At 44.9% G+C, this 27100-nt stretch overlaps 1 protein-coding gene across 1 annotated transcript in view; it reads left to right on the top strand.

Annotated features, from left to right (window-relative positions):
* ADCY6 (adenylate cyclase 6) overlaps positions 1-27100 on the top strand; it is a 56225-nt gene that overhangs the window by 6165 nt on the left and 22960 nt on the right. The window contains exons 3-10 of the mRNA XM_015423694.1: positions 94-931; positions 6141-6290; positions 6649-6770; positions 7000-7111; positions 10984-11111; positions 14057-14215; positions 16518-16659; positions 17267-17395. Of these exons, the coding sequence (XP_015279180.1) occupies positions 95-931; positions 6141-6290; positions 6649-6770; positions 7000-7111; positions 10984-11111; positions 14057-14215; positions 16518-16659; positions 17267-17395 (1779 nt within the window). The 5' untranslated portion in view covers position 94. The remainder of the gene's footprint in view (positions 1-93; positions 932-6140; positions 6291-6648; positions 6771-6999; positions 7112-10983; positions 11112-14056; positions 14216-16517; positions 16660-17266; positions 17396-27100) is intronic.

Genomic DNA, 27100 nt, shown 5'->3' with positions numbered 1-27100 from the left:
TCTTGGAGAGGCAAATCTCTGAGTAATTCTCCCTTCTCTGCAGCTTTTGCTGCTGTTTATACTTTTTCCTGACCTGGTTTTCCTTTCCTGCAGCATGTCCTGGTTTAGTGGCATCCTGGTGCCCAAAGTGGACGAGCGGAAGACCGCTTGGGGCGAGCGCAATGGACCCAAGCGCCATCGCCCGGCACTTTGTGGTCCGCGCTACATGAGCTGCCTACAGGACCCAGAGCTGGAGCGAGGAGGCAGCGGGGGGCTGGGGCTGAACTGTTCCTGGCAGGAGGACCATTATGGAAAGAAGCAGCAGCCGTCGTTGCCACCTGGTCCGGGGACAGGAGACCTGGGACTCAAAGCTGTGGACCTGGGCTTTGAGGATGGCAGCGGCTCGGGGAGCGAGGCCAAGGGACTCTCGGCAAGCGATTGCAGCCGGCGCCTCCTGCAAGTGTTCCGTTCAAAGCGTTTCCGCTCGGCCAAGCTGGAGCGCCTCTATCAGCGCTACTTCTTCCAGATGAACCAGAGTTCGTTGACTGTGCTCATGGGAGTCCTGGTGCTCGCCTGTGGCATCATGCTGCTGTTTCACTGTGTGCCTGGTGCTCCCCGTGTGCCCTATGCCGCTGCCCTTGCTGTGGCGGCTACTCTCTTTCTGTCCCTTATGGTTCTCTGCAACCGGACTGGCTTCCACCAGGACTGCATGTGGGCTGTGAGTTACCTGGTCATCGGGGCATTATGCGGCGTGCAGGCCGTGGGCACCCTTCTGGTCTCACCCCGTAGTGCCTCTGAGGGGGTCTGGTGGAGCGTCTTCTTCATCTACATCATCTACACTCTTCTGCCTGTGCGTATGCGGGCAGCCGTGCTGGCTGGGGCTTTGCTTTCAGTGCTGCACCTGGTAATCTCTTGGCATCAAAACCGTATGGACTCCTTCCTCTGGAAGCAGGTAAGGAGGGAGGGCCACAGGAGGAGGGAGCGGATAATGAGCACTTGGGTGACAAAGCAAGCCGATTGAAAAGTGCTGGGAAAGGAACAGTCAAAACCCTGCACTAATTGGGGGGGAGGTGTCTTGTTGGAGGAGATTTGAGGCTTTGGGTGTGAAAAGAAAAGGCTGTTAAGGCTGGAATTGGGATAGCAATTGGCTCTGATTCCCAGGCACTGTTGAATGAGCAAGCAAGTGGCTGCCTCAGAGCTTAAAGGCCAAAGCCTCCTTCTCAAGTGACACTTGCAGCAGGGACTTACTGCCGTATGGCTCCTTCCTGTGCTGCCGGGGTAATGTGAGATGTCTCTGACCATGCTGGCTCTTCCTCAGCACAGCACTGCCCCAGTTTCCCAAGGGCCGGGTAGAATATGATTTCACTGGGGCATCCAAAATGATCTTCTGGAACTCTCCATTCCGTGCTGACTGTAAGTGAAAAGTGACTTTGCCGTTCATCTGTACCTGTGCACTCCTGCCCAATTTCACCATTGGGTGCATAATAACAGTGGGGGGAGGGGCACCTTGAGATCTCTACGGCTCTCATTAGCATTTCATTTATTTATCCAGTGCAGAATCTGACAGCATCTCCAGGGAATCCTTCCTTAAGTTCTTGTAATGAGAATAGTCCTCACATGGTTGAATGTTTGTGGTCAGTCTGAGGCTGAGACTCAGAAACTGTTCAAGAGGGGCTTCCAGTTGCTGAGAGGAAGACTTTTTGCGCCATGCCTTCTCTCCTTTTCTGGGGAGCCCCCCAACCCCCAATGTCCACGCTGTCCATTTTTATTTCTCAAGTCCTTGACCAACTTTTGAATCACCTATGGAATTAACTGTGCAACCTTAAGCAGAGTTACACCCTTCCAAGCCCTTCAATTAACTTAGAAGGATGTAACTGTTCAGGATTGCACCGCCAATGTTTACATGGAATAGAATAGACTGACACAAGCATTTGGATGTTGAAGAGTTCTGTGGTGTTCAACTCTTTTTTTTTAACTTGGAAACTGATGCATTAAAAGTTACTGACTTCCCTGCATCGCTGAGGCTATTGTGGCAGTAACGTTTGGGACCCCATAGAAAACCATATCCATGTCCTATGCTACAATAGCATCTCTGAACCACTGTCACTGCATATTGGTGCTGTGTAATAATGTGCTACGTGATGCTGTTGTAGTAATGTAACATTGATAGCTTTGTTCCAGCCCTTTATATGCTGGGGTAGCTAGTCTTGGATTGGTCTGTTTGTGTCTGGGTACCTTGTCAGTTGCTGAACTGAGCATGTCTAAGTAATGCTTTTGTGTTCATTTCTGCAAAGTGCAAAAGTTGTGTTAACCCTTATGCTCATCAGTAGTTGCATCATCTTTTTGTCATTCTGCTGCCCGGCCCCTAGGTATATCATTTTGTTTTCTGTTTTTATCCCCTTTGAATCTGTTAAATTCAGAATGTCAAAAAGCTAGATAATTGCACTGTTGTTGCTCTGTGCTGAAACTTCTACATAATTTATTTCTTAAACGCAAATCGTTAAAGGGTGGAACCCCACAGTAGTAACAGTGCAGTAGTATGTGTGTGCAGAGGGAAAAGCCGGGAGGAAGGGAGAGAGGCCCCAAGGGGGTGGTGGTGACATAGAATAATGATCTGGCATTTTCCAGACTCTCATGGTGACACATCTGAGCCCCTCTATTGAAATGGTTTTTTTAAAAAAAGATTTGAAAAACTCTCATATCTGCAATTTTTTTTAAAAAGGCTGTGGTTTGCTGTCACAAAGGTTGGTAAGACTGGATAAGACCTGGGAATAAGCAGGAGAGCATGGGTTCTGTAAAGCCACCAGATGTGTGACACTTCAGGAACCCTGTTTACCTGCAAGGTACATCATGGTTTATTTTTGACATGTGCTGTCAAGAAAAAGGGGGGTAGGTCTTAAATTTATATACAGTTTACAATTACGTACAGTACTTAAAATTTTAAAAAAACTTTAGGGCAGAACATTTTGTTGGAGGGGTAGTCATCTTCCTGTCAGGTAAATATGGATGTTTGTGGAGAGCCACATCTTTCATTTGCTCCCTTGTCTGTCAGTCACAGAGACAGTCTTCTTCTGTGTAGTGGTTTCCTGTGACTATGTAAATTTCATATCTGGCCAAAGACTTGGAACCAGGTTTTCCACATAGAAATTTGGTGCTCTGGGTTGTATCCTAGGACTTCTTTTCTCTAAGTTGGGTCCTACGATTTTCTTCTGCAAAGTCTTCTTTTCACCTCAGAAGGACTTAACTGGATAATGACTTTTTCTACCAAACAAAAGCTTCCTCTGCTGAAGAAGTTGAAGGAAGTCTTTCACAGCTGAAGGAAAACTTGGTGGAAGAGAGTCAGAGGATCCAGCCCTCTATTCTGCAGTATTTTTATTGGCTTAGGCAGTGTCACCCTGTCTAGAGAGGTGACGTGGCTGTGGTTACACATGCCTTGGTAACATCCAGATGAGGTTGTTGTACAGTGCATGCCACACTTGGTTGCCTTTGCAGAGTTCTTGGAAGCTTCAGTGTAGTCCAAAATGCAACTGTCCAGTTGTTGTTTGGGGCTCACCACCCTGATCACGTTAACCTATTTTGATCCACTTACATCAGCTTCCAGTTTGTTTCCTGACACAATTCGCCTTCTCCTCCTATACAAACCTACCAGGAGATGAGTTAGTGGGGCCCCTGCTTTTTATGCCACCCATTTGAAGGGTAACAGCAAGTGATGGTGGTCCAGGACTCTAGAACATCCTCTCTGACAAGTTAATTTGACTATCCTGCCTGGTCATTTTTGGAAAGGCAGTTAAAACACACTTATTTGTCTTAACCTGTATTTTTAAAGGCACAGTGTTATGATGTCCCAATGTGAGGGAGGGGGCTGGCCATTTCAGCACTTGTAAAGGATCGGGCCCTTGGGACATTTTTAGGTGGCCCATGTTTGGCTCTAAAAGGATGATGATGTACCTGGCTTGTCCCTGAGTACTCTGTAAAATCTAACTGTGCCTTTTAGTTCAATCTGAGCACTGAATTCAATGGGACTTATCCGTGGTAACTGTGTTTAGAATTGCAACCTTAGAGTGAAGTCCTAGCAGATGACTCTAAGCAAATTGAAATCAGGGACCTTAGACTGGGCTAATTTTGCATATGATTGCACTGCTACTTGTGGGTTTTAATTTTACCTGCATTGTTGTGCTGTTTTCTACATGTGTACATGTCTTTATTATTTCTGTGAATTTTTTTTTATTGTGCATACTGTCCTCTACCAAAGGGTGAGGTTTAAGCATTTTAACTAAATACACATAAAGCATAGTCTCCAAAATTATGTAACAACCCCCTTAAGCATGCTGTAACATATTTAATATATTTTGTAGAATAGTCCCCTCCCCATGCTTTAGCAGGACTGACTGTTGTAACATGTGGAGCAGAACGCTGCTTTTCCAAGCCCTGTAGCAATTCAATTAAAGAATATTCGAATTTATTCTGAACTGATAATACTATCATGCCAACCTTTATTGGTGAATTTATAAACTCTGTAAACATAACAAAACTGTTTTTCCAGTAGAGTGATTATTCTGAAGTCATTTTGAGCCCTGCATTGCTTATTAAAGTAAAGGTAAAGGTTCCCTTGCTCGAAAGCCAGTCGAATCCGACTCTAGGGTTGTGGTGCTCATCTCTGTTTCAAAGCCAAAGAGCCAGCGCTGTCCGAAGACGTTTCCGTGGTCATGTGGCCAGCATGACTAAACACCAAGGCGCACGGAACGCTGCATTGCTTATAAGCATTGCTTATTAGTCTCTTATTAATTTTGCCTTCGAAGTGCTTCGTGAAATGGTGATAGTTGCATGCTGAAACTGCTTTATCAAGTTATCTCCTCTCCATTGTGTTTCTGTGTTCGGGATTGTAAGCAGACTGTAGAAAGCAGCTTTCCTCCACCCACTCTTGGCATTTTTGCCGTGCCTCAGTGGCTGCTGGACACCCATGCTACTTACTTAGCTCATGAATTGGGAGTGGTGGTAGTTAGTGACATTGATGTTCTGGTACCCAGGCAGAAATGAGTATTAATGAGAAGCCTTAGAAATACTAGCCACTTAGTTTTGAAGCACTCTGTAATGGTATAATCCTAGGTCCGGTTTGCACAGTGATTAGCCATAGCCGCTCTTTGTCCTACAGGTGTACCGACAATTGTGTGAGGAAAACATTTAATGTTAACCTTGTTGTGCATTCTTTAAGCCACTTGTTCAGGGCATCTTCAGCTGGGTACCTTGTAGTGCCAATAGTCATCGTGGAGGAGATACCTGACACTTATTTATAGCACTCTGAAAATATTCAGAGCACATTGTGTGTGTAAGTTCACAGCCGTGTAGGACAGGGCACTATTATTATTTCCCCATATAGTCGCTTGCTTAAAGCCAGTTAGGGAGTTCATGGCTGAGAAAACATCAACCAGTGATCTGTGTCACAATTTATTTTAGCCTGTCCTCCTTCTGAAGAGCTAAAGGTGGCTCTCCCTTCCTCTGTCTTTTGTTTACAGCATCCCTGTGAGGTAGGCTAGGTTGCGGGAGACTGAGAGACGACGTGATTTGTCCAAGATCATGGTAGAATGGAAAATTGAGGTTGAGTCTCCCAAGTCTTTCTTTGATACTCTGCGCAAAGCACCTCACACTGTTGTATAGTGGTTAAAGGTCAGGCTAGGATAACTTCCTAGGGTGGAGGCTTGTATGAAGAGGTCGAGATTTCTGTGCATAGTTACGGGGTACTCCACAATCCCCCACCCCCAAATATGCCTTTTAGTGAATTTTCCCTCTTTCTATTCCCATTATCCATTTCCTAGAGCCACACTCTTGGGATTTTCCTGCCACCCACTCACCCCACTTGTGCCTTCCATACTCTGGTCAGCAAGAGGGATTACAAAAGCTTCTTTTATGGATCAGGAGCACCTCCTTGGACAAAGCTTCCAATTCATCCATCAGCGAAGGGAGGGGCAGCCCAGCTTGCGCCAGAGGAAGAAGGCCCACCACGCAAAGTGCAGAAAGCAGAGTTGAAGCTGGCTCCGTGGGAGCTGAAATAATGGGCTCGTTTCTCCAAGGGGATGGGGTCTAGCTTTTGCTTTGCCAGCTGTCAAGAATCCGACTAGGAAATTTAGTGCCCCATTTCACACAAGTTCCTCTCTTGCTTGCAGCTCAGTGCCAACATTTTGATCTTCCTTTGTACCAACATCATCGGCATTTGTACCCACTACCCAGCTGAGGTGTCACAACGCCAGGCCTTTCAGGAGACACGTGGCTACATCCAGGCACGGCTGCACCTGCAACGTGAGAACCGTCAGCAGGTGGGGAACTGGTGCGGGGTCAGGATTGGACTGTGGTATTGGGGGAGTGAGCTGAGGTTGCAGGAATATGGCTGAGAGCAGGTGCTGTCATCGAAAGATCTCACCGTGGACTCTCTAGTTCCTGGTTGTGCTACACCAAGTGCTATGATGGCTTCGTTCTCTGTAGGGAAGGGCCGCCAGAAGAGGGGAGGCAGAATTCATTTTTTGGGAGAAGGCAAAAACACATTGGGAAGGGAACATAGTGTGAATACGATGGCTGGCACTTGGGCTACGGTATTGGTGCTCTCTTGGAATTTTGCAACAAAATTGTTGTTTGGAAGAAATTTGTAATGGGTCTTCCTTTCATCGCGGCGGACAGGAGCGGCTTCTGCTGTCCGTGCTCCCGCAGCATGTGGCCATGGAGATGAAGGAGGACATTAACACCAAGAAGGAAGACATGATGTTCCACAAGATTTACATCCAGAAACATGACAATGTCAGGTACCAGGATGTTGGAATGGGGGGAGGAGGAACCTGAGAGCAAGCGGTACTCAAGTGCTGCAGTTAACCAAAGAACATTCTACAGCAAATGTGGAGGAGTTAATATTGCAGAGCGCTTTCTGAGTGGGAGAGAGGAGAGTGGGGAGAAGAGAAGCTGTTGGGGACTTGGGGGGCTGTAGGGTGGCTGAAAGTTCTGATATTCGCTTCCCTTGTCTTTCCACCCAAACAGCATTCTGTTTGCAGACATTGAGGGTTTCACTAGCCTGGCCTCTCAGTGTACGGCACAGGAGCTGGTAATGACGCTGAATGAGCTCTTTGCACGTTTTGACAAACTGGCTGCGGTAAGTAAGGAAGATAATACTGGGGGCGTGGAGCTGGGGTGGAGAGCTTACCTGGGCCTGTGAAGGGAAAGTTACGGGGCCACCGTTGTGCTGCTGTCGCTCTGCCAGGAGATAGTGCCATGCTCTCTCCTTGGTGTCCAGCTCTGCTAGACAGTCCCTTCTTGATGTTACAGTGATGTCCACCGATATCAGGCAGAACATTTTTTTACTCTTGTGTTTTTTTAATGGAAATGTTTCCATGTCTAAAAATCCCGATTAAGTTTATGAAGCAATGCAACCGAATGAATGGATTCTAATAGCCTATCAGGCAAACTGGACAGTTTCATAGTAGCAGTTATCTTTTTTCCCCAGGCAATTCTCCCTGGGAAGAATGTGTGTGTGTGTTAGTGGGAATGTCTGTACACATATAGGCTAAATCAGGGTAAAGTAAAGTACACATGATAAATCCAAACTCCAAACCAAGGTATGAGTTCACCTAACTTTAACCCAAATTAAAATTCTTATAGCCTCTTGGTATGGAATATAGTGGTTATGACAAAACTGTCTGGCTAGTGAGGAAGAAGATTCACCATCCAATAGATTTGTTAGAAAATGGATTTCATTTGTGCAGTGCTAGAATATGGAGTTTGTTGACTCCCTGAGACCTGATGTCTTCGTTGTTAAGAATATTATTTATTTATTCCCCCTCGGACGGACTGCAAGAGAAAGCTAATCCTTTGATTGGTATTGGTTTAATTTCCAGCAGACCTGCAGAGCAAGTTTTTGTTTGTTGAACCAGAATGAAAGCAACATCTTTTACCATTTTAGTGCTTTTGGTTACTTGCTGTAAATTATGCATGTGGTGGACCTTATTGCATTGCGTGAAGTGAAGGGAATGAGATTGGGTAAATGGTCTTTGCCTAAAGACTCACTGATAGAACCCTTCATGTGAGGGAATGGGGATCAAGCAGATTTGCCTCAAGCTGAGTGCTTCCCATGATTGCACGAGACCAGTGGTAGGGTATTTACTCCACAGCTCACAGCGAACTGCATTTGCAATTACCATCAACCCAAAGAACCACTTGACTACAGAATGCCCTGTGTACCACTCCACCAGATACATATGCAATAAGAATTAATACTGAATGTGTAAATGTTAACATATAGAGTAGCTCTGAGCATGTAGGCCCGTCTGTCCCTACCCCTGTTGAAACTTAGCCAGTCCTTGGGTACCTATAGCGAGGAGAAGGGCTAGCAAGTCAGACTTGTGACACAAAGTCATGTGCAAGCTTTCAGGTTCTGTGGAATTCTTTCTTATACTGGATGTTAAAAGATAAAAGCTTCCTTGTGTTAAAGAGTTCAAGTTGAACTTAGTGTTGTGAGAGACAGCATGGCTAGAACCTCTCTCTGTGCTAAGTGGGAACAACCTGCCATCCTCAAGACCAACTGGGCAACAGCACTGCACGCTTTCCTGAAAAATGGGGCAGATGTCAGGTTGGGGAATGTCAAAGAGGGCCTTGTAGCTCCTGAACCACTGAATTGGGTGTCAGTGCAGTAGAGTAACTGAAGATGTGACATCCAAATCACAAGATGTCATAGTCTTGCTGTGCACTGCATTGGTCAGGCTGCACCTGGAGTACTGTGTGCAGTTCTGGAGGCCTCACTTTGAAAAGGATGTGGACAGAATGGAGCGGGTGCAGAAGAGAGCGATAAGGATGATCCGGGACCTGGAGATCAAGCCCTACAAGGAAAGGCTGAGGGACTTGGGAATGTTCAGTGTGGAGAAGAGGAGGCTGAGGGGGATATGATTGCTCTCTTTCAGTATTTGAAGGGCTGTCTCTTAGAAGAGGGCAGGGAGCTGTTGCTGTTGGCAGCAGGGGATAGGACTCGCAATAATGGATTTAAATTATGGGTAGAAAGGTACCGTCTGGTTATTAGGAAAATGTTTTTTACAGTAAGAGTAGTTCAGAAGTGGAATTGGCTGCCTAGGGAGGTGGTGAGCTGCCCTTCACTGGCAATCTTCAAGCAGTGGCTGGACAAACATTTGTCAGTGATGCGTTAGGTTGATCCTGAATTGAGCAGAGGTTTGAACCAGATAGCCTCTATGGCCCCTTCCAGTTCTATGATTCTATGTCAGAGTGTCCTTAGTGTGCAAAAGAGTTAATCTGTTTAAGGAGATGGATGTACAGAGACATATCATGCACAATCTTTTCCTTAGAATGGCACTATCATATTGAGCAGACCCCGAGTTAACACCCTTCAGAGTTGATGGAGACACTGAGTTTAGAAGGGTGTTGTTGTTTTCCTTAAAACGTAGATGAGCAAGGGAAGCGCAGGCTATTGTTTATTTTCTTTAAACTTTTACATGTGTGCCAATACAAATAATTTCTACATAAAGCTTTGAATTAGTTAGAATAATAACATCTAAACCACATTAAATGTGGTTTATTAATTTTTTTCCTCCTGATAAAATATTTCAGTTCAAATACTTGTGGCTATTGGTAGATCTTGTGAGGTGTTTTATTCAGCACATAACATTAAGGGGGGGTGTATTTTAGTTTTGTTTGACTTGAACATTTAGTAAAAATGTCAAAATGGATCACGGTCTATTTTGGGCTTTGGAAAATATCCCAGTTCATAATTTTCTGAAAATCCCACATCACTCTCAGCTTTGTCGAAGAATTCCATGCCCCTCCCATTCCCTGGTCTGATGCCCAGTCCTTCCTCGGATCTGTTCTGACCTAGACTGGCCATCTCAGAAAGAACTTTCCAATGCAGTCCTGAGAGGAATTACTCCAGCAAGCCCGTTGATTTCAATGAGCTTAGACTGTAGTTCAGAACATCCTGGGGAGCACCGTTTTCACAGCTACTTTTCCTGTAGAATACAGGTTTTCCCCAGCTTCTCAGATCCACAACATGCTTTATGCAGAAGTTCAGTTTGGTATAAGTACATCTGCGTTTGACAGAGGTTTTCTGCAGCAAAAGCATAATAATAAATAATATACTTTATTGTCATTGTACATAGTACAACGAAATTAAGGTGCAATCATTCGGTGATCTACAAGCATACTCATATACACTCACACAACCATACTCATATACACTCACACAACCATTAGGGTTCACTTTGCAACTTAACCACCAATGTCAACAAAACCACCAAATTCCAATTCATACAGCATTTAAAGCAATAATAGCTCTCGAATAAAAACTGTTTTTTAATCTGTTTGTCCTTGTTTTGATTGTCCTATATCTTCTACCCGAAGGCAGCAGTTCAAACAGGGAGTGTTCAGGGTGTGACAAATCCTGCAAAATGTTCTTTGCTTTTTTCAAGCATCGAGAACTATACAATTCCTCCATGAGTGGGAGAGGACAGCCAATAATCTTCTGGGCTGTGATGATAACTCTCTGGAGTGCTTTCCTCTCCACAGCCGTACAACTGGCAAACCAGACACAGACACAGTATGTTAAATCCAATAATAATGGATTTATAATGCAGGCCCTTTGTCCTTAAATACTTGGATGAATGCACTGGAGAACCACAGCCCAGTCAGGATTCTGGATGTGTGCACAAGGGTGAAGGAACCACCAGTATACCTGTGGCAAACTTGGTTGTGTGTGAAATAACGCTCCTAAATGTATGTCTTTGATGCTGTTTCTTCATCTTGTGTGGAAAAAGTAGCTTCCTTGAGGCTGCACACAGCATTCTGGGATGGGGGTTGTCCTTGCCCTGTAGAAGTATAGTTATTGGCACCAGGGATCTCTCTCATGGGAATTAATAGGTGAGGGAGCAGAGAGTTGTCAACTAAGATGAGAGCAGTTTGGAGAGGGATTATACCCCCAATTGAAGCTAGTGTTGTTGCTGACTCCCGCCTCCCTCCCTTTTTTGGCAGGAGAATCATTGCCTTCGCATCAAGATCCTAGGTGATTGCTACTACTGTGTCTCAGGGCTGCCGGAACCACGGGCGGACCATGCCCACTGCTGCGTGGAGATGGGCGTTGACATGATTGAGGCCATTTCGTGAGTGTGAGAGGGGGAGCTTGCAAAGGGACTTGGCTTTCAAGGTGCTGCGTGCTCCATGGGGTGCTTTGAATACACCATAGATGTGCGACATTAATCCAGTCTTCCTCTGAACAACATAGTGTGCGAGATTTTGAATTCTTCAGAACTCTTCATCTGGCTGAATATCAAAAAACAACACACACTCCCTTTGAACAATCAGCTGGATGAAGAGTTTCGGAGAGCTCAGAAGCTAGCTCATTCTGTTGTGTTATTTGGTAGGTCCCGATTACTTTAATTTTTACTTTCATTTTGTTTTTTTCATGTTGCATTGGATGTGCTGGACTACCTACTTTTTCTTTCATTTTTTCATCAAATTCTCTAGTTCACCGTTAACAGAATTAATTATACAACGTTTCCAAGTGCTTGCACAAACTGGTATTTTAGCTACATACCCCATTCAGCATCCACTGAGAAGGTAATTGCTGATTTGAGATAGCATTACCCGAGAAGTGTAATCTGCAGTGGGGAAAGTCAAAATTCTGTGTTTAAAACCCCCCAAATTTTGGAACAGAATAATTCATATGCATTAGAGATTCTCTGCCCCCTAACAATTCTTATTTTTGCTTTGGCTAGCAGGAGCGGAGACCAGCCTTCCTGGCTTCTGACCGCTAGAAGTCCTTAATGTCACTCTTCCTCTTACTCATTCCCATCTCCTGAAAACTTTGAGGGCATTGCCCACACTTTATCTTTGGAGCCACAAGGGTTAGAAACTTGCTTTTCTTCAGAATGGGAAAGTTAAAGTTTTCAGAGCATTGATGGTTCTCAGTGCTGAGTTCTGCAGTTGAACAGTGTAATGGAGGGAATATATTTAGTATTTGGTGCTTCATTTATGCAAGGTTAATTACTATGTCCTTTTTAAAAACAACAACAGTGCAGTAGTAGAGAGGGCATGCCCTGATCTGCATGGCCCAGGCAAGCGCAATCTTGTCATATCTCGGAAGCTAAGCAGGTTCAGCCCTGGTGAGTACTTGGATGGGAGACCACCAAGACAGCCCAGGATTGCTATGCGGAAGCAGGCCATGGCAAACCACCCCTGAACATCTCTTGCCTTGAAGACCCTGACGGGTTGCCGTGTAAGTGGCAACTTGATTGGCACTTTACACCAGAGAGGAAGAAATGGCTGTTAGGGTGGAGAGCTGTGGAACTGGAACACATTTTGGGGATCAAGTTTAGATCCCTCTGCTACCAATTTCCTTCCCAAAACATATTTCAGGTTCCTTGCAATATGGCATATTGAAATAAGAGCATATGCTGAGTAAGGTCTTGTGTAAGGTAAAGGTAAAGGTTCCCTTGCTCGAAAACCTGTCGAATCCGACTCTAGGGTTGTGGTCTCGTTTCTGTTTCAAAGCCGAAGAGCCAGCACTGTCCGAAGACGTTTCCGTGGTCATGTGGCCGGCATGACTAAACACCAAGGCGCACGGAACGCTGTTACCTTCCCACCAAAGTGGTACCTATTTATCTACTTGCAATTTCGTGCTTTTGAACTGCTAGGATGGCAGGAGCTGGAACTAGAGACGGGAGCTCACTCCATCATGCGGCACTCGGGTCTCGAACTGCTGAACGACCGACCTTCCACAGCCTGCAGTTCAGCGTCTTAACCACTTGAGCCACGGCAGCTCTTGTAGACTAACACAATTTACAGTTTTAAAGCAGAGTACATCTGCTTGTGCCTGCACTACTTGGAAATCCTTACAGAGGTACACCAAGCAGAGGCTGCCCCAGACGTCCTGTTCTTGGTGCGGACTCTCTTGGCCCCTGTGGAACGCTTATCAGTATGAGCAGCCTTCTCAGTGGAAGTGGGGTGAATTCTGGCCCTTTACATGCTGTGCTGCTTCCCAAGCTCTTGGTTTCAGCTTCCCAAGCTCTTGGTTGTCCCTTGGGGCTGCAACACTTTCCTAGCCAAGCCGCAAATCCAGTTCCTGCTTACTTTGCATCAGTTTCCGTTCCCAAAGAGTCCTACTTGCTGGACAGACTTCATCTCCCTCATTATATGTGTGATCAGTGGCACATAGAACAATTATTTTCACATGTGCACACCCCAAAGTGGTGGCTGTAAATGTACAGAGAGTGGCATGTGACAGAGCATCTGTTTTGCCTGTAGAGGTTCCCAGGTTCATTCTCCAGCTAAGAAAGGATCAAATAGTAGGTGATGTGAAAAGACCTCTGCTGAAGATCCACTGTCAGTCAGGGTAGATACTCCAGTGGTCTGATGCAATATAAGGCAGCCTCATGTCTGTGGAACTGCAAAATCAGGAAATAGTGAAGAAGGATGTAGTTTTGTGGAGAAGGGAGGGGGGGAACCGCCCACGGGCCCCACAGTCCAGCTATGAGGCTGTATTGGGTCATATTGCCTAAGGTTAGTGGCCAAACAAGATTATACCTATCCAACCCTTGACCGGAGAGATCCGGTTCCGGTCTGTATCACTGTTCTATGTGCTTAAGTGTACTGTGTTATCTACTGATGGTATTTGTGGGGTATATAGGAAGAGAGCCACTATGTTTTGCCCCACTCCTGGCTTGCTTCTCCATAGCCCCAATGTTCTGTGTTTATTGTCCTGGTATAGGATGAGGCATTTATACACTGTACCATATTGACCAAACTTGTCTATTGATCCTAGAGTCTTTCTCTCTCTTCCCCTCCCTTGCCTGCAGTGAGCCTTGTTCACAATTCTGAAACACACATTCTAAAAACTTGTCCTTCCCTCATTCCCTAGTCAGCATGACACATGGCATCTGTCGCAGTTTGATCCTGTCTTTCCTCCAATTAGCTCAGGGCAGCATCCGTCTCTCTCTCCTCCCTATACCTAAGCTTCCCTTTTAGGTATTTCACTAACCCTTGAGGAGAGTGTGTATAGAAGAGTTTGGGGGGTGGTTGATGCTCATTCCATTTCCTCTCCTTCCAGGCTGGTGCGTGAGGTGACAGGCGTGAATGTGAACATGCGTGTCGGGATCCACAGTGGGCGCGTGCATTGCGGAGTCCTGGGGCTGCGCAAGTGGCAGTTTGATGTCTGGTCCAACGATGTCACTCTGGCCAACCACATGGAGGCTGGTGGAAAAGCTGGGTGAGTCAAGGTTGTCACAGGGCTGGATAAAGCACACAGAGGATCTGGGGTATTGAAGAAATGTGAGTCTGCATTAAGGGAATGGTTTGGGGGGAGCACTTCATAGTTGCTCAAGTATCTAGATGAGGTTGTAGGTTAGACAGTGTTGGCTGGGATAGCGCCATATATTGTGGTGAGTGTGGTTGAGATGTGGCTATTAAGAACCGGGGGAGAGCTGCTTCCTAGGGCTATTCTGGAAGCTTTCTGCTAGCACTGTGGTCATACCCTTGACCCCATCTAACAAACACAGGTGGCTTTAGCCTCTCTGCTGGAAGGACAGCCTTGTTTCAGAGAGACTCAATTGCACTTTTAATATCTGCTCCAGAACTGGGGGAAGTTAATTGCCAAAGGGAACACCCTGTTTGTGATGTATCTTCTATTGATGTCACTGGCACCATCCAATAGATTCTCCTCACAGTCGTGTAGCCATCTCTTCTTCACTAAAGGGCCTGCAATAAAGTATTACTAATGGGGATCAGGAATGGGTGTTTCTCAGGAACTCAGGAGGCATCATTGAATGTTTAACAGCAATTCTTCCACAGCAGCAAGCACTGTCCAGGGCAATAACTGACCTCTCCAATCACCTTTTTGTGTTTCTTCTGGGAGTGCCATGTTTGCAGAGTCCCCCCCCCCCCCCCCCCCCGCTTTGTGTTGCTGAGGCTTGCTAACGAGGAAAACATGGAATCCCACAGCACATGCAGTCCCTGTTTTGAGAAATGGTGGTAGCTGTGATTAAGGTCTGCTAAGATCTACCTTTCCCTCACCCTGATTCTACCATCCCTCTTCTGAAGCATCTGCACTGTTTTTTGCTATTGCCATTTGCATCAGTTTCACATTTCTACTCCTTGATGTTTCACACTCTGTACTCCAGCTATAGCCCGTCAGCTTTCTCATGCTGTGTAGTTTGTACAACATTATCTACTGTAATCTCGCTTTGGTCCAAACCACTCTTGCCCTTGTTCCTTCTACTCGGCCAGTGGTCTTCAGCCCATGGGTTGGGACACTCAGGTGGACTGTGGAGCCCTACCTGTTGAACTGTGAGCCTCTATAGAGCCACTTTTTTTGCGGCCTTTTGGAAAGACCTACTGGTAGCACGTGTGTGTGAACAGCCAAGGCACTACACCTTCTGCCTCTTTCTGTGCACACTGAGAGCAGCCGCATGGTGAGGTGAGGGGACTCAGTGTTGGGCAGGATTCTTCCATGGCTCTGATTGATTCTTGGCTTTTCCCTCATGATGGTATACCTGCTGGGTACTCGGCTTGTGTTTCCTGTACCTGGCTCTCTTGGTGTACTGGCAGTCCTTGTCTTGACTCCATGTAAGCCATAATTCTGGCCCTTCCTCTTCCTGTCATGTGACTCTGATGTGATTTAAGTCACTTCTTTTTGCAGCTCAGTGAATCTGAGATCTAGAAAAGTTGAAGGTCATTGTACTACCCCATTGACATACCCCTCCTCCCCCCCTTCTAATGAAGCTGTTCTTTCAAGTTCCACTCCCCAACGGAAACGTCTTTGAACAGCGCTGGCTCTTTGGCTTGGAAACGGAGATAAGCACCGCAACCCTAGAGTCGGATTCGACTGGCTTTCGAGCAAGGGAAACCTTTACCTTTACTTAGAATGCATCTCCCACAGCAGTTGGTATACCTGCTTTAAAGTGCTATCCTCTGCAGAATTACTCCAGTCTAAGCCAACTGACCAATGGCAAACCACCTCTGCTTCTCACACGCATACACACTCACAAACCAACTAGTCCTCCTTGCCATATGTGGTAGCTGGGCCTCCAGAAGCAAATTTGGTTCAAGATAACTCACTGGAGACGTCAACTCAGTTTACAGCTTCAATAAAAAAAGGCAAATGCTATTCTGGGTCACTCACAATTTTAATTCCAGTAGCTCACAAAGTGGATTTTTTGCTCACAAGACTCCACAGCTTAGAGGGAGCATTGGTGACAAGTGTGGCTCTTTTTAGGGGTGTCTCAATATTAGATGAGAAGTGTGCTCTACAAAGTGGGGTGGCTGAGTGGCAGAAAAGGAAGGGCTGTGGCTCAGTGGCTGAGCGCATGCTTTGCACTCAGAAAGTCCTGGGTCCAGTCTCCGGCATCTTCCATTTCAAGGATCTTGGGTACCAGGTGCTGGAAAGACCATCTTTGCCTGAGATACTGGGGAGCTGCTGCCTGTCAAGAGTATGCACTGAGTGTGTACAGCCCAGTGAGATGAGTCGGCGTAAGGCAGGTTCAGTTGTTCATATATGTATATTCTTATGGCAGGCGGATCCATATTACACGGGCAACGCTGCAGTACCTGAATGGGGACTATGAAGTGGAACCTGGGCATGGGGGTGAGCGCAATGCCTACCTTAAGGAGCATAACATCGAGACCTTCTTCATTGTGGGCTGCAGCCAGAAACGAGTGAGTCCAGCTGTGGTCAGGTGAAAGTATTTTGCACTAATATAGGGCTGCAAAACCTTGATGTCCACCTACAAGGCACTGGTTCCCTGCTCTGAGTATAGTTCATTGAAAGGGTAAATGTCCTGTTGTCTAAAGTTGAAACAGAAGGAAGAGGTTGGAAGGGATTTTTCCATTGCTCTTTCTTCTTCTTCTTCTTCTTTTAAATTAATTTTAGTTAATACATTCTACATACATACCACTCCCCCCAAAAAAAAGAAAAGAAAAAAATTTAAAGTATTCTGGGGTGTGGAGTAAATGTTAACAGTAAAATTAATAAAAACAGACTTATATCAACAGGAAATCAGGGCAGGGAAAGTCAACATTACTTCTCAAGTTTGATCAGAAAATTGCCCCCCCCCCAAATATTTTGGAATCTACCCTATACCACAAGAGAAGGACCTCTTGTACACCCTCCTTCCCTGAAATACTTGGGACCTGCCAACAAAGAAAAGAAAAAAATCCAAATTCACATATAGACGAAGGGAGGAGAGGAAGAGGCCAGAGCAGTGGGCTCATTGCTCTTTCTTTTTAAAACTTAACCACTGTGTCCTGTGCTACTTTTCAACAGAAAGAAGAGAAGGCCATTTTAGCCAAGCTGCAGCGGGCCCAGGCCAACTCCACCGAGGGGCTGGTGCCTCGCTGGGTACCCGAGCGCTCATTCCCCCGGACCAAGGACTCAAAGGCTTTCCGACAGATGGTGAGTGCCAGCGAGGGACAAAGAGGGCAGGTTTGGGTGGACAGGAAGATGGAATAGGAGCAGCAACTTCTTTTTATTGGGCATGTCTGTTGTCTACTTGCAGGACCTTGGAATTGCTTCAGTTGTCACGCTCTGTATTAATATTTTTCCATATTATGTTTTGAACTGTAAAGCAAAGGAAAGAAGTCCTGCCAGGGTTTATTCCCATGGCACACAGTGACCACCTTTGTATTGGCTTTCAACTGTCTCAGTACATTGCCAGCTTGCCATGTGCATCCTCTGTATTTGCAGGATTTAGTGCTTGCGTGTGACATGCGTTTATGACACGTGCATAGGAAGTTGTCTTGTTCAAGTTAAACTGTTGATTAGTCTAGGCTGTATTGTTCTCTGACTAGCAAAAGGTTTGGATTCCTGTACCTATATGCAAGATTTTCTTTAGTTAGGTTTGTAACATAAGTTCACTGTTGCACTTTTTCATTTACAGTGTGTGCATTGGCATTCTTTGTTTTGACAAAAGATCTTTGGCAAAGGTCTTTCCAAATCCCCTTTGTCCTTTAATTGGAGATGCTGAGGATTGAACTTGAAGGGACCTCAAGTGGTAGAACATCTTTAAAAAAAGAATATGCAGAAGATCCCAAGGTCAATCCCTAGGATCTCCATTTTAAAAGCTCAGATTTCAGGCATGACACACCTCTTTTGGAGATCTAGTGTCAGCCGAGGTAATATCAACTTTGGTAGACCAAATACCTGATTAAGTATAAAGGGATCTCTATTTAAAAAGCTCAGGTTTCAGGCATGGCACACCACTTTTGGAGATCTAGTGTCAGTCAGAGGAGGTAATATCAACTTCAGTAGACCAAATACCTGATTAAGTATAAAGCAGATTCATGTTTTCACGTGACGGTTAATGTATACAAAAAATATGCTCTGCCACTAAACTATGGGTCTTTCATAGGTGGAAAGGTTTGTTGCTATGGTAAAAGCCAAGACAGACAAGGATTCTACAAAGCAGTCAAGGATTAATGCCAGTATACCTGATAACACTGGGTACTTCTAGTATAGAATCTAAGATTAGTCTGTTCCTGCTTGACGGTTTTTAAATACTAATTGCCTGCCAAAATGGAAAAGCAGTGCAGCACTTTGGAAAGCTATTTACACTCTGAGCTACTGCTAGAAGAGTTGTGTGCCCCAAGATATGAGGTATGTTAGTTGCATAGAACTAGGAGCAGCAGTGGGTGTGGTAAACACTGGAACTAGGAATGGGCTGAAGAAGGACCAGTAAACTTAACCCAGCTGAACTGAAGATGCTATTGGTAAATGAATCAGCTCCCCTGGAAGATAGTGCAGAAAAGGCTGATTACCATCTTTAGAATGAGGCTAGCATCTGGGGGATGGCATTAGCTCCAGACCTTCCTTCTGAATGTGCAGGTGGTGCTCAGTTTAGGCTGATGGAGCTCCAACTTCAGTCCTTCCTTGACAGAGGGAACCTTGCTCTGTTAACATCCAGGTTTGATTACAGCAGCACACTTTGCATGAGGATGACTCTGAAGACCATCAGTTGGTTCCAAATACTGTAACCAGGCTGATGACTAAGATTTACTGATCTGGTCCTTTTTTGCTAGACTTCAAAGATTCTGTCATTGGTACCACTGTGTTTCCAGTTGCAATTAAAAATGCCACTTTTTTTTCTGTGAAGCTCTAAAAGTTTGGGACCAAATCTAAAGATTGAGACCAGGGAGGTCTGTCATCTCCCATATGATCCTTCCTGATCTCATCTTCTGTGACTCTGCTGTGGGTGGTTGCCTCCTTCAGAGGTGATGCAGGTGGAGAAGAGCAGTTTCTGTGGTGACACCCTTCCCCGGAGCCATGCTTCCTTGTGGTGCCAGTTGGATTGTTTTTAGTCCCCTCCTGCCTTTGAGGTGAATGGTTAACCTTTCATTTTTTTATCCTTTTTCTGTTTGTGATTTTTGTTAATAACTGTAAGCCACCATGAAATTATTATTATTTAACAGAAAGGCAAAGGATATGTTAAATAAAGACTTAAAGGCAGCACTGCTTCTGAATACCAATTGCTGGAGAACACTCAATGGAGGGGGGTTGTTTGCCTTCAAGTCCTGCTCGCTATCTTATTTGTTTAGATTATTTCTTAGCTACTTCTCCATTAAACTTCTTGAGGTGGCTTATAACCAGTCAGAAATCAAACAACATTTTTTTTTGTTATTAATATTTTGATTCAATTACAAAAGCCACAAAAACAGCTTAAATGTTATCCACCAGCATAAAATAACAGCTACTACAACATCAAAAGGCATAAAAAAGAGAATCACATAAACAAGGTCATTTCAAAACATAACTACTAATAAGACCAGTAGAGCAGATAAGATCCAAATAAAAACCAAGAAAAGCGATAAGACATGATCACCAGAATACCATATCAGACAAAGGTCTCAGAAAATTCTTTTCATCTGGTGCTAAAAGGGCTGGGTGCCAGGCAAACTTCAGAGAGAGCATTCCATGATGGGGTGCACTTTAGGGTTTCCCTGTGGCTGGCCACACCTGAAAATGGGATGTTGGACGAGACACCAGACTTGATCTAGCAGGAATCTAGCAGGTTTCCTTGAGGCCATTACAAATAATCTCAGCTCCCTAAATTGTATCCATAAAACAATGGTGAACAATATGCTAAATGAGCTAGGCCTAGACGTGGGGTAACTGGGAAGAGGACAGGGCAAGACCTTCAAATAAATGGTTCATCAGTTGCTTAAGGGCTGTAGATCATAACCGTGAAATTACAAAACAATAAGTTTACAGGAAATAAAACTGTACACTTAACATACCAGAATTACAGTTTATCCCCTTTGGAGCAAAACACATCTCTGAGAGACAAATCCCTCCTGTCTTAGCAGCTGAAAAACCAAATCCCCCCACCCTTCTCATAGTTCACACATCCTTGTCACTGCAGAGCAGAACAATCGCTTCTGTGCTTCGCTGTGGCCTGGTGGTCCAGGTTGTAGGGCCTGGTCTAGGCTTCAGGAAGAGTTTCCAACCTCCAGGTGGGGCCTGGAGATCTGGAATTACAGCTGGTCTCAACTACAGAAATCAGTTCCCCTACATAAAATGGCTGCTTTGGAGGGTGAGTTGTATGATATAATCTGCTGAAGTTCCTCACCTCCTCACCTTGCCCAGGTTGCACACCCAAATCCCCAGGAATTTCCCAACCTGGAGTTGGCAACCTTAGCATCCGAGCATTATGACTTGTATGCATTTTAGGATTGTGCCCCCTTAGAATACAGAAGGGAGACTGTGTGTGAATGTCCCCCTCCTCCTATTCCCTTTTCATTGCAAGGTAGCATGTTGGAAAAAAGAGTTCTTGCCTAGCCTCTTTTCCTGAGTGCCTGTTTTTCAACCACAGGATTATGGTCTGTGTAGGGCCAGGGTGTTCAATGTTGCTTGTGAGCTACTAGCAGCTCACTGATTGCTGTAGAATAGCTCATGTATCCTGTGAAAACCCAGAAAAAGATTGCACAAAGATCTGCTTTAAGCTTTATTTTTTAAGGCTTTTATTCCATCGGAATTTTCTGTGTGCTCCTTATCCGAAATTCTGAAATTCTCATTTCTGCTGCTGTTCTTGATCCAAGTTCTCTTTCTAAGACAGAACAAAATTTGGTGACATGCTGGGGTTGGGAAATAGCTGTGAATATTTTTAATTACTCAGAAGTAGTTCATTAAAGGAAAAGGTTAATAACCGATGGTGTTAGGAGTAGGGGTGTGCAAAAAAATTGGTATTTAAAAAAAATTGGGTCTATTGGACTGGAAAAATACCGGTATTCCCAAATATTCACAAATACCAATATCGGTTTTGTATTGAGATTCGGGAAACCCGAATTTATTCGGCTCCATTATACCCTATGGGGATCGTCCCCATAGGGTATAATGGAGAAAGGATTTAAACTTTAAATGCTTGCTGAATTCACTTGCCAAGTTGGTGCAACTCTGTGATCGAACTCAGCAAACATTTAAAGTTTAAATCCTTTCTGAGTTCACTTGCTGAGTTGCTCCGCCACAGCAGCATGACTCTGTGAGTGAACTCAGAAGGCATTAAAAAAGACTGTGGTCTCTTTAAATACCTTCTAGCCATGCCTGAATAAAAGCCGAATAATATTAGCTTTTATTCAAGTGCAGCTATTTCGGTAGCCAAATAAAGATCTCTAATCTATATTCGGTTGAATAAATACCAGAAAAATTTACAGGGCTCTTTTTGTAGCAGGAACTCCTTTCATGGGCTACTGTAAGCTCTTGGAGGATTGGCTACATTAGGGGTGTGTCGCCTAATATGCAGAGGAGTTCCTGCTGCAAAAAGAGCCCTGCTTAAGGTATTGGTATTTTATATATCCAGTATTTATATCGGGCATTTATTTGGGTCAGTATATACCGAGCACACACCTCTAGTTAGGAGTATTAAGATAACATTCGTTTCTTCCTCCCTCACAATCTGAAATTGTATAACCCCAGTGGGCTCTACCATGTAATGTTTTTTCTTCTTCAAATTTACAAAGAAAGGAAGAAGCAGATTTTCTACAGAGCTCGTAGTCCTGGGCCTCGCTGACTGCCTGGACCAGGCCACCTCCTGGTGCTGTCCCTCTTATCGAGAAAACTGGATGAGAAGTCCCCTTTTGCTGTTAGTGTGGTGGATGGGCCACTATCTGTAGTCAGAATAAGGTGATTTTGTCAGGGATAGTTTTTTTAAGTTAGGTGTAAAGCAAATTTGCACCTGATAATGCAAAGAGCTGTTGATAAGGAAGAAACTGGCAGCTTTCTTCCCTGAGTTACTTTGGGTACTTTTGCTTGAGTGGAGAGAACAAGACCTAATGGGTGTTTATATGGTAGAAAAACAGAGCCTCTTGGGTACACATAAAACAGATCCAATTTTACCCTGGTGTTTCTTGAATTTACAATAACTGGCATACCTTTTTTAATAAAGAAAATTGCACTGTGCTTTGCTAACATGTGGAGTGGTTTTTAAAGTGTGCTTGGCCCTTTTCACATTACCATTCTAAATTGGATGTCGCCTGTTGTTGGCCAGGGTCCGAGTAAAGCGATACAGGGACGAAGGCTTCATATAGTGAATTTCATTCTGTTAATGAGCTGTCTCTGAAGCAATCTGGCCATTTCAAACAGTGCCACGTTTTTTCCCCTGCTCTTTTTTGATTTGTGATCATCCTTTAACGTTTTTATTTGAACGTTCTAAGTTGAGTACTATAATGCTAGACCACTATAGCGCTTCTTAATGTATCTCAATGGTGCCACTGTAGCACTGAAGTGCTATATTGGTGTAGTGTTATAGCACTAAACTTAGAACATTAAAAAAAAGTTCTGGGAAGATTGTGTGGTGAAAAAGGATGGGGGGGGAAGCACAACACTACTGGAAGTGCTGCAGACATTTTAAACAGCACACTACAGCAATTCAGACACACATGGAAGAGGTGAAAATGGAAGAAAGCAGTTTATCTCAAGAACTGCTCAACCATGCTTTGCTAACCGAACGCAAGCAGCTTTCTATGAAAGGTAAATAAATTAAATTAGCAGCCAGTTGCTAAAATGGTTGTCTGAAATGACACCAAAAAATCTGTAGCAACTGGCTATCAAAATGGATTACAAAGGCTGTCTGGAAGGGGCCTAAGAGCCTGTCCTCGGAGAGGCTCAGTCTTTCTGCATGAGTTGCTGATCTGGGTGTGCCTCCTGATGGAAGGAAGAAAGCAGAGTAAATCATTCATGCGGACATGCAATGGCCAGCCTTCTCTGAGGACAGATAATTTTGTTGCATTATCAATGTTGTATGGGACTGAATGCTTCAGTTGTATCTGATGAGAGATGCAGTGGAGTTAACTGCCTCCAGTAGAGACCAATTGGAATGGGCTAGGCCAGGGCAGTGACTCAAGCTAAGACTCCCTGGGCAACCTCCTCTGTGAATTGGTGGCGACTTCATGCTCTCAGGGGCCATTTTATTTATTTTGCTTGATGCAGAGTTCAGGGGCGACTGCCTTTGTATATGAGAGAGAGCTTTGCACTCTGTCTCTGACACAGACGTATAATCCCCTCCACTGTGCAGAGCTGAGGCTGGGTCTTCACATATGGAGCAGAATGAGGTGAGGACTGTTTGATGGCCTGCTGAAGTGACAGAATGGACTATTCCACCTCAGAAGGGAGACCACCATTTTTTTAAAAAATGCTGTCCCAGGTAAGAAAATACCCAGCCTATGGAAAGCTAGCATAGACTGCAGTCGGCCTTTGCCTGTTATGCTGCTTTTGTATTTGCAGGGGGTTTTCTTGCATGGGAGGGGAAAGCATTTAGAGGTGTTATCCCCTAGTAGTGCAGTTTTTTCAGTCATCCTATGCATATGCCAGTCAGTCCTGAAACGTCTACATTCTAATTTTTCAAACCTTTAGAATATAAGGTTCCCTACAGATTTCTCTAAGGGGGATCATTGTTCCCCTGTTCTACTGGAAGTCCTTGTGTGGCTGTAGCAGCTATCTTCCTTAGCCCACACTCCTGCCTCTTCCTCTTGGCTTGTCTAGGAGTAGTGGAATCTTGTTTCCCCTGAGTGTTTCCCATTTCCTTCCTGTCACCTCCCCAAGACACTCCTCCCTTCTCCCCACCATCCTTAAATGAACAGACTCAGAGCCACAGTCGTTGATGGCCCATGGAAGAGTTCGTCTGACTACCAGTGGCCATACTGAATATGAACTGAGGTGTATTAACTCTGTTTTTGTGGGGGGGGCAGGGTTGCAAGAAATGGCCTGGCTGGCACATGTATTCTGTAATACTGAGGGCCCTTATTGTTGGGCGTCATCAGTTCCATTATAGAACCTGACTGCATCTGAAGAGATCAGTTTGGATTAGCACATTCTGCCAGCCTGCACATGACTCTGAATATGAGTGGGCTTCCTGAATATATAAATGGAGCAGCTCTGGTTGGTGCGTCTTCAGGAATTGCTGGGTGTACTCAGAAACCCCAGTTAAGAGTAGTTAGTTTAAACTATCATTTATTGAACTCACCATGGTTAGTGTATCATATGATAGGAAGTTGTCAAACGGGGTTTTCCAAACAGGTTCTGTTTGCAGCCAGTGAGAGGCATCAAGATCTTTTTTTCTGGGTGTTTTTTTTTCTTTTTTGTCATAGCAGTTGTGACTCTGTGCCCTGGTGGTGGAATTAAGCCAGGATTCCTGCATTCTGACATAAGTGACTAACATCACAAACTAGGATTGACAAGCTGAGATGTAGTTCTGGTCGAGCATCCTGGTTTGCGATCCTTCTGCTAAACAGAGTTAGTGGTTCATCCAGCAAACTTTGGTTTGATCACACTGCAGTATATAAACTGTGGTTTAAATGTGTCATCTGAATGCAATCCCAAGTGGCTTCTGGACTTTCTCTTCTGTTGCGGTCTGTTCCTAGCACTGGACAACCCCTATTTGCCAAATGTCCTATGCCTTTAGAAATATAATATTGGTATCTGTAGATTTAAACAGATTCTGGGCTCTATATGAAGGTTGGTTGTTAGAAATTTGAAACACCTTTCCAGTCATTATATGTTTTGCAGTAAGCATGAGGTCTCAAACTAGTGCATAAGGAAAAATTAGTTGGTGACTAAGCTGTAATCATGGAGCTGCGGTGGCTCAGGTGGTTAAGACACTGAACTGCAGGCTGTGGAAGGTCAGTAGTTCAGCAGTTTGAGACCCTAGTGCTGCGTGTCGGAGTGAGCTCCAGTCTCTGGCCCCAGCTCCTGCCAACCTAGTAGTTCGAAAGCAAGAAATTGCAAGTAGATAAATAGGTACCACTTTGGTGGGAAGGTAACAGCGTTCCGTGCGCCTTGGTGTTTAGTCATGCCGGCCACATGACCACGGAAACGTCTTCGTATAGTGCTGGCTCTTCGGTTTTGAAACGGAGATGAGCACCGCAACCCTAGAGTCGGATTCGACTAGCTTTCGAGCAAGGGAACCTTTGCCTTTTTAAGCTGTAATCAGTAAAACTGGCAACGTAAAATAATGACCAACAAAACCTGCTAATCAGTAAAACTGTAAAACAGTAAAAAAACCAGTAAAAAAAATCAGTAAAACGTAAAATAATGACCAACAAAACCTGCAGCAATTAATGATATTAAAATAATAAAATCAGCAGCAGTTAAAGATGTAAAAACAGTTTTCCGGCAGAAAAAAGTAGAATTTATTTTATTTATTTCATTAGTTTTCTTGACTGCCCTTCCCCGCTTATATGGGGCTCAGGGCGGTTTACAACAGAATAATTCAATACATTATAAAACCAATTAGAACCATAAAAATTCAGTTTTAAAAACATTCAAACGTAAATATTTGAAAACATTTTAAGAACAAAATGGCATATCTAGCATTCAGTTATGGGGGGGGGGGTTTGCTGGGCAGATGTAAGGAACCTTCACTGGCTTCAACCAAAGGCCTTGCATGCCCTGTGAAACTTTAATAGGTCAGATAGGACATGGATGTTATTTGGCAGAGATTTCTACCAGGATGGGGCCAGGGGTGAAAAGGCCCTGGCCCTGGTCAAGGCCAGGCAGATATCTTTGGGACCAGGAACCACCAGAAGATTCTGATCTGCTGAGCTAAATGCCCTTTGGGGGACATATCAGGAGAGGAGGTCCTGAAGGAACATGGGTCCCTGACAAGAGCTTTAAAGGTAAGCACCAAAACCTTGAATCTGATCTGGTGCTCCACTGGCAACCAGTGCAGCTCATGCAGCACTGGATGCATATGTGCCCTTCATGGTGTCCCTGTAAGGACCTGTGCAGCCACATTTTGTACCAGTTGGAGCTTCAGGGTCAGTTTCAGGGGCAGCCCTATGTAAAGCGAGTTACAGTAATCCAGCCTGGAGGTGACTATTGTGTGGATTACTGTAGCAAGGTCAGGCGAGACAGATAGGGGGCCTGTTGTTTGACTTGGCACAGTTGGAAAAATGCCCACTGGACTATGTTGGCAATCTGGGCCTCCATAGATAGAGCGGGGTTGAAGATCACTCCCAGACTCCTAACAGTAGGTGCCAGTGTCAGAGAACCCCGTCAAGGGCTGGGAGTTGGCTCCCCAATCCCTAATCACCCCCCCTCAGTCTCAGAACCTCCATCTTAGCTGAATTCAGCTTCAACCGGCTTTCCTTCAACCATCCCACTACGGCCTCCAAACCCTCAGCCAGATTTCTCAGGGCGGAGTCTGGGCAGCCACCCACCAGCAGATATAGCTGGATGTTATCAGCATATTGGTGACACCAGAGCCTGAAACCCCTAACCAGCAGGCAAGGGGGTCCATAGAGATATTAAACAGCATTGGGGAGAGAATTGCTCCCTGAGGCATTCCACATATTAGTGGGCGTTGACGTCTCTTCTGCTAGCACCACCCTCTGTCCATGACCATGGAGAAACGAGATCAGCCACTTCAGAACTGTTCTGCGAACTCCTACATCAGTGAGCTGGTGGATCAAAAGATCATGATCAACCACGTCAAACACTGCTATAAGATCTAACAATATCAGCAGCGCCTACCTGCCTCGGTCCAGCTGCCTGCGAAGATGACCCATGAGAGTGACCAATGCCGTCTCCGTTCCATGGCCAGGGTGGAAATCGGATTGGAATGGATCCATTGCCGATGTTTCATCCTGGAAACTCTGGAGCTGCTTGGCAACC

The sequence above is a fragment of the Gekko japonicus genome, unplaced genomic scaffold (genome assembly GCF_001447785.1).
Source record: "Gekko japonicus isolate JY-2015 unplaced genomic scaffold, Gekko_japonicus_V1.1 scaffold33, whole genome shotgun sequence".
Lineage (NCBI taxonomy): Eukaryota > Metazoa > Chordata > Lepidosauria > Squamata > Gekkonidae > Gekko > Gekko japonicus.
The sequence above is the reverse complement of the archived record's forward strand: the minus strand, read 5'-3'. Positions and strand labels throughout refer to the sequence as shown.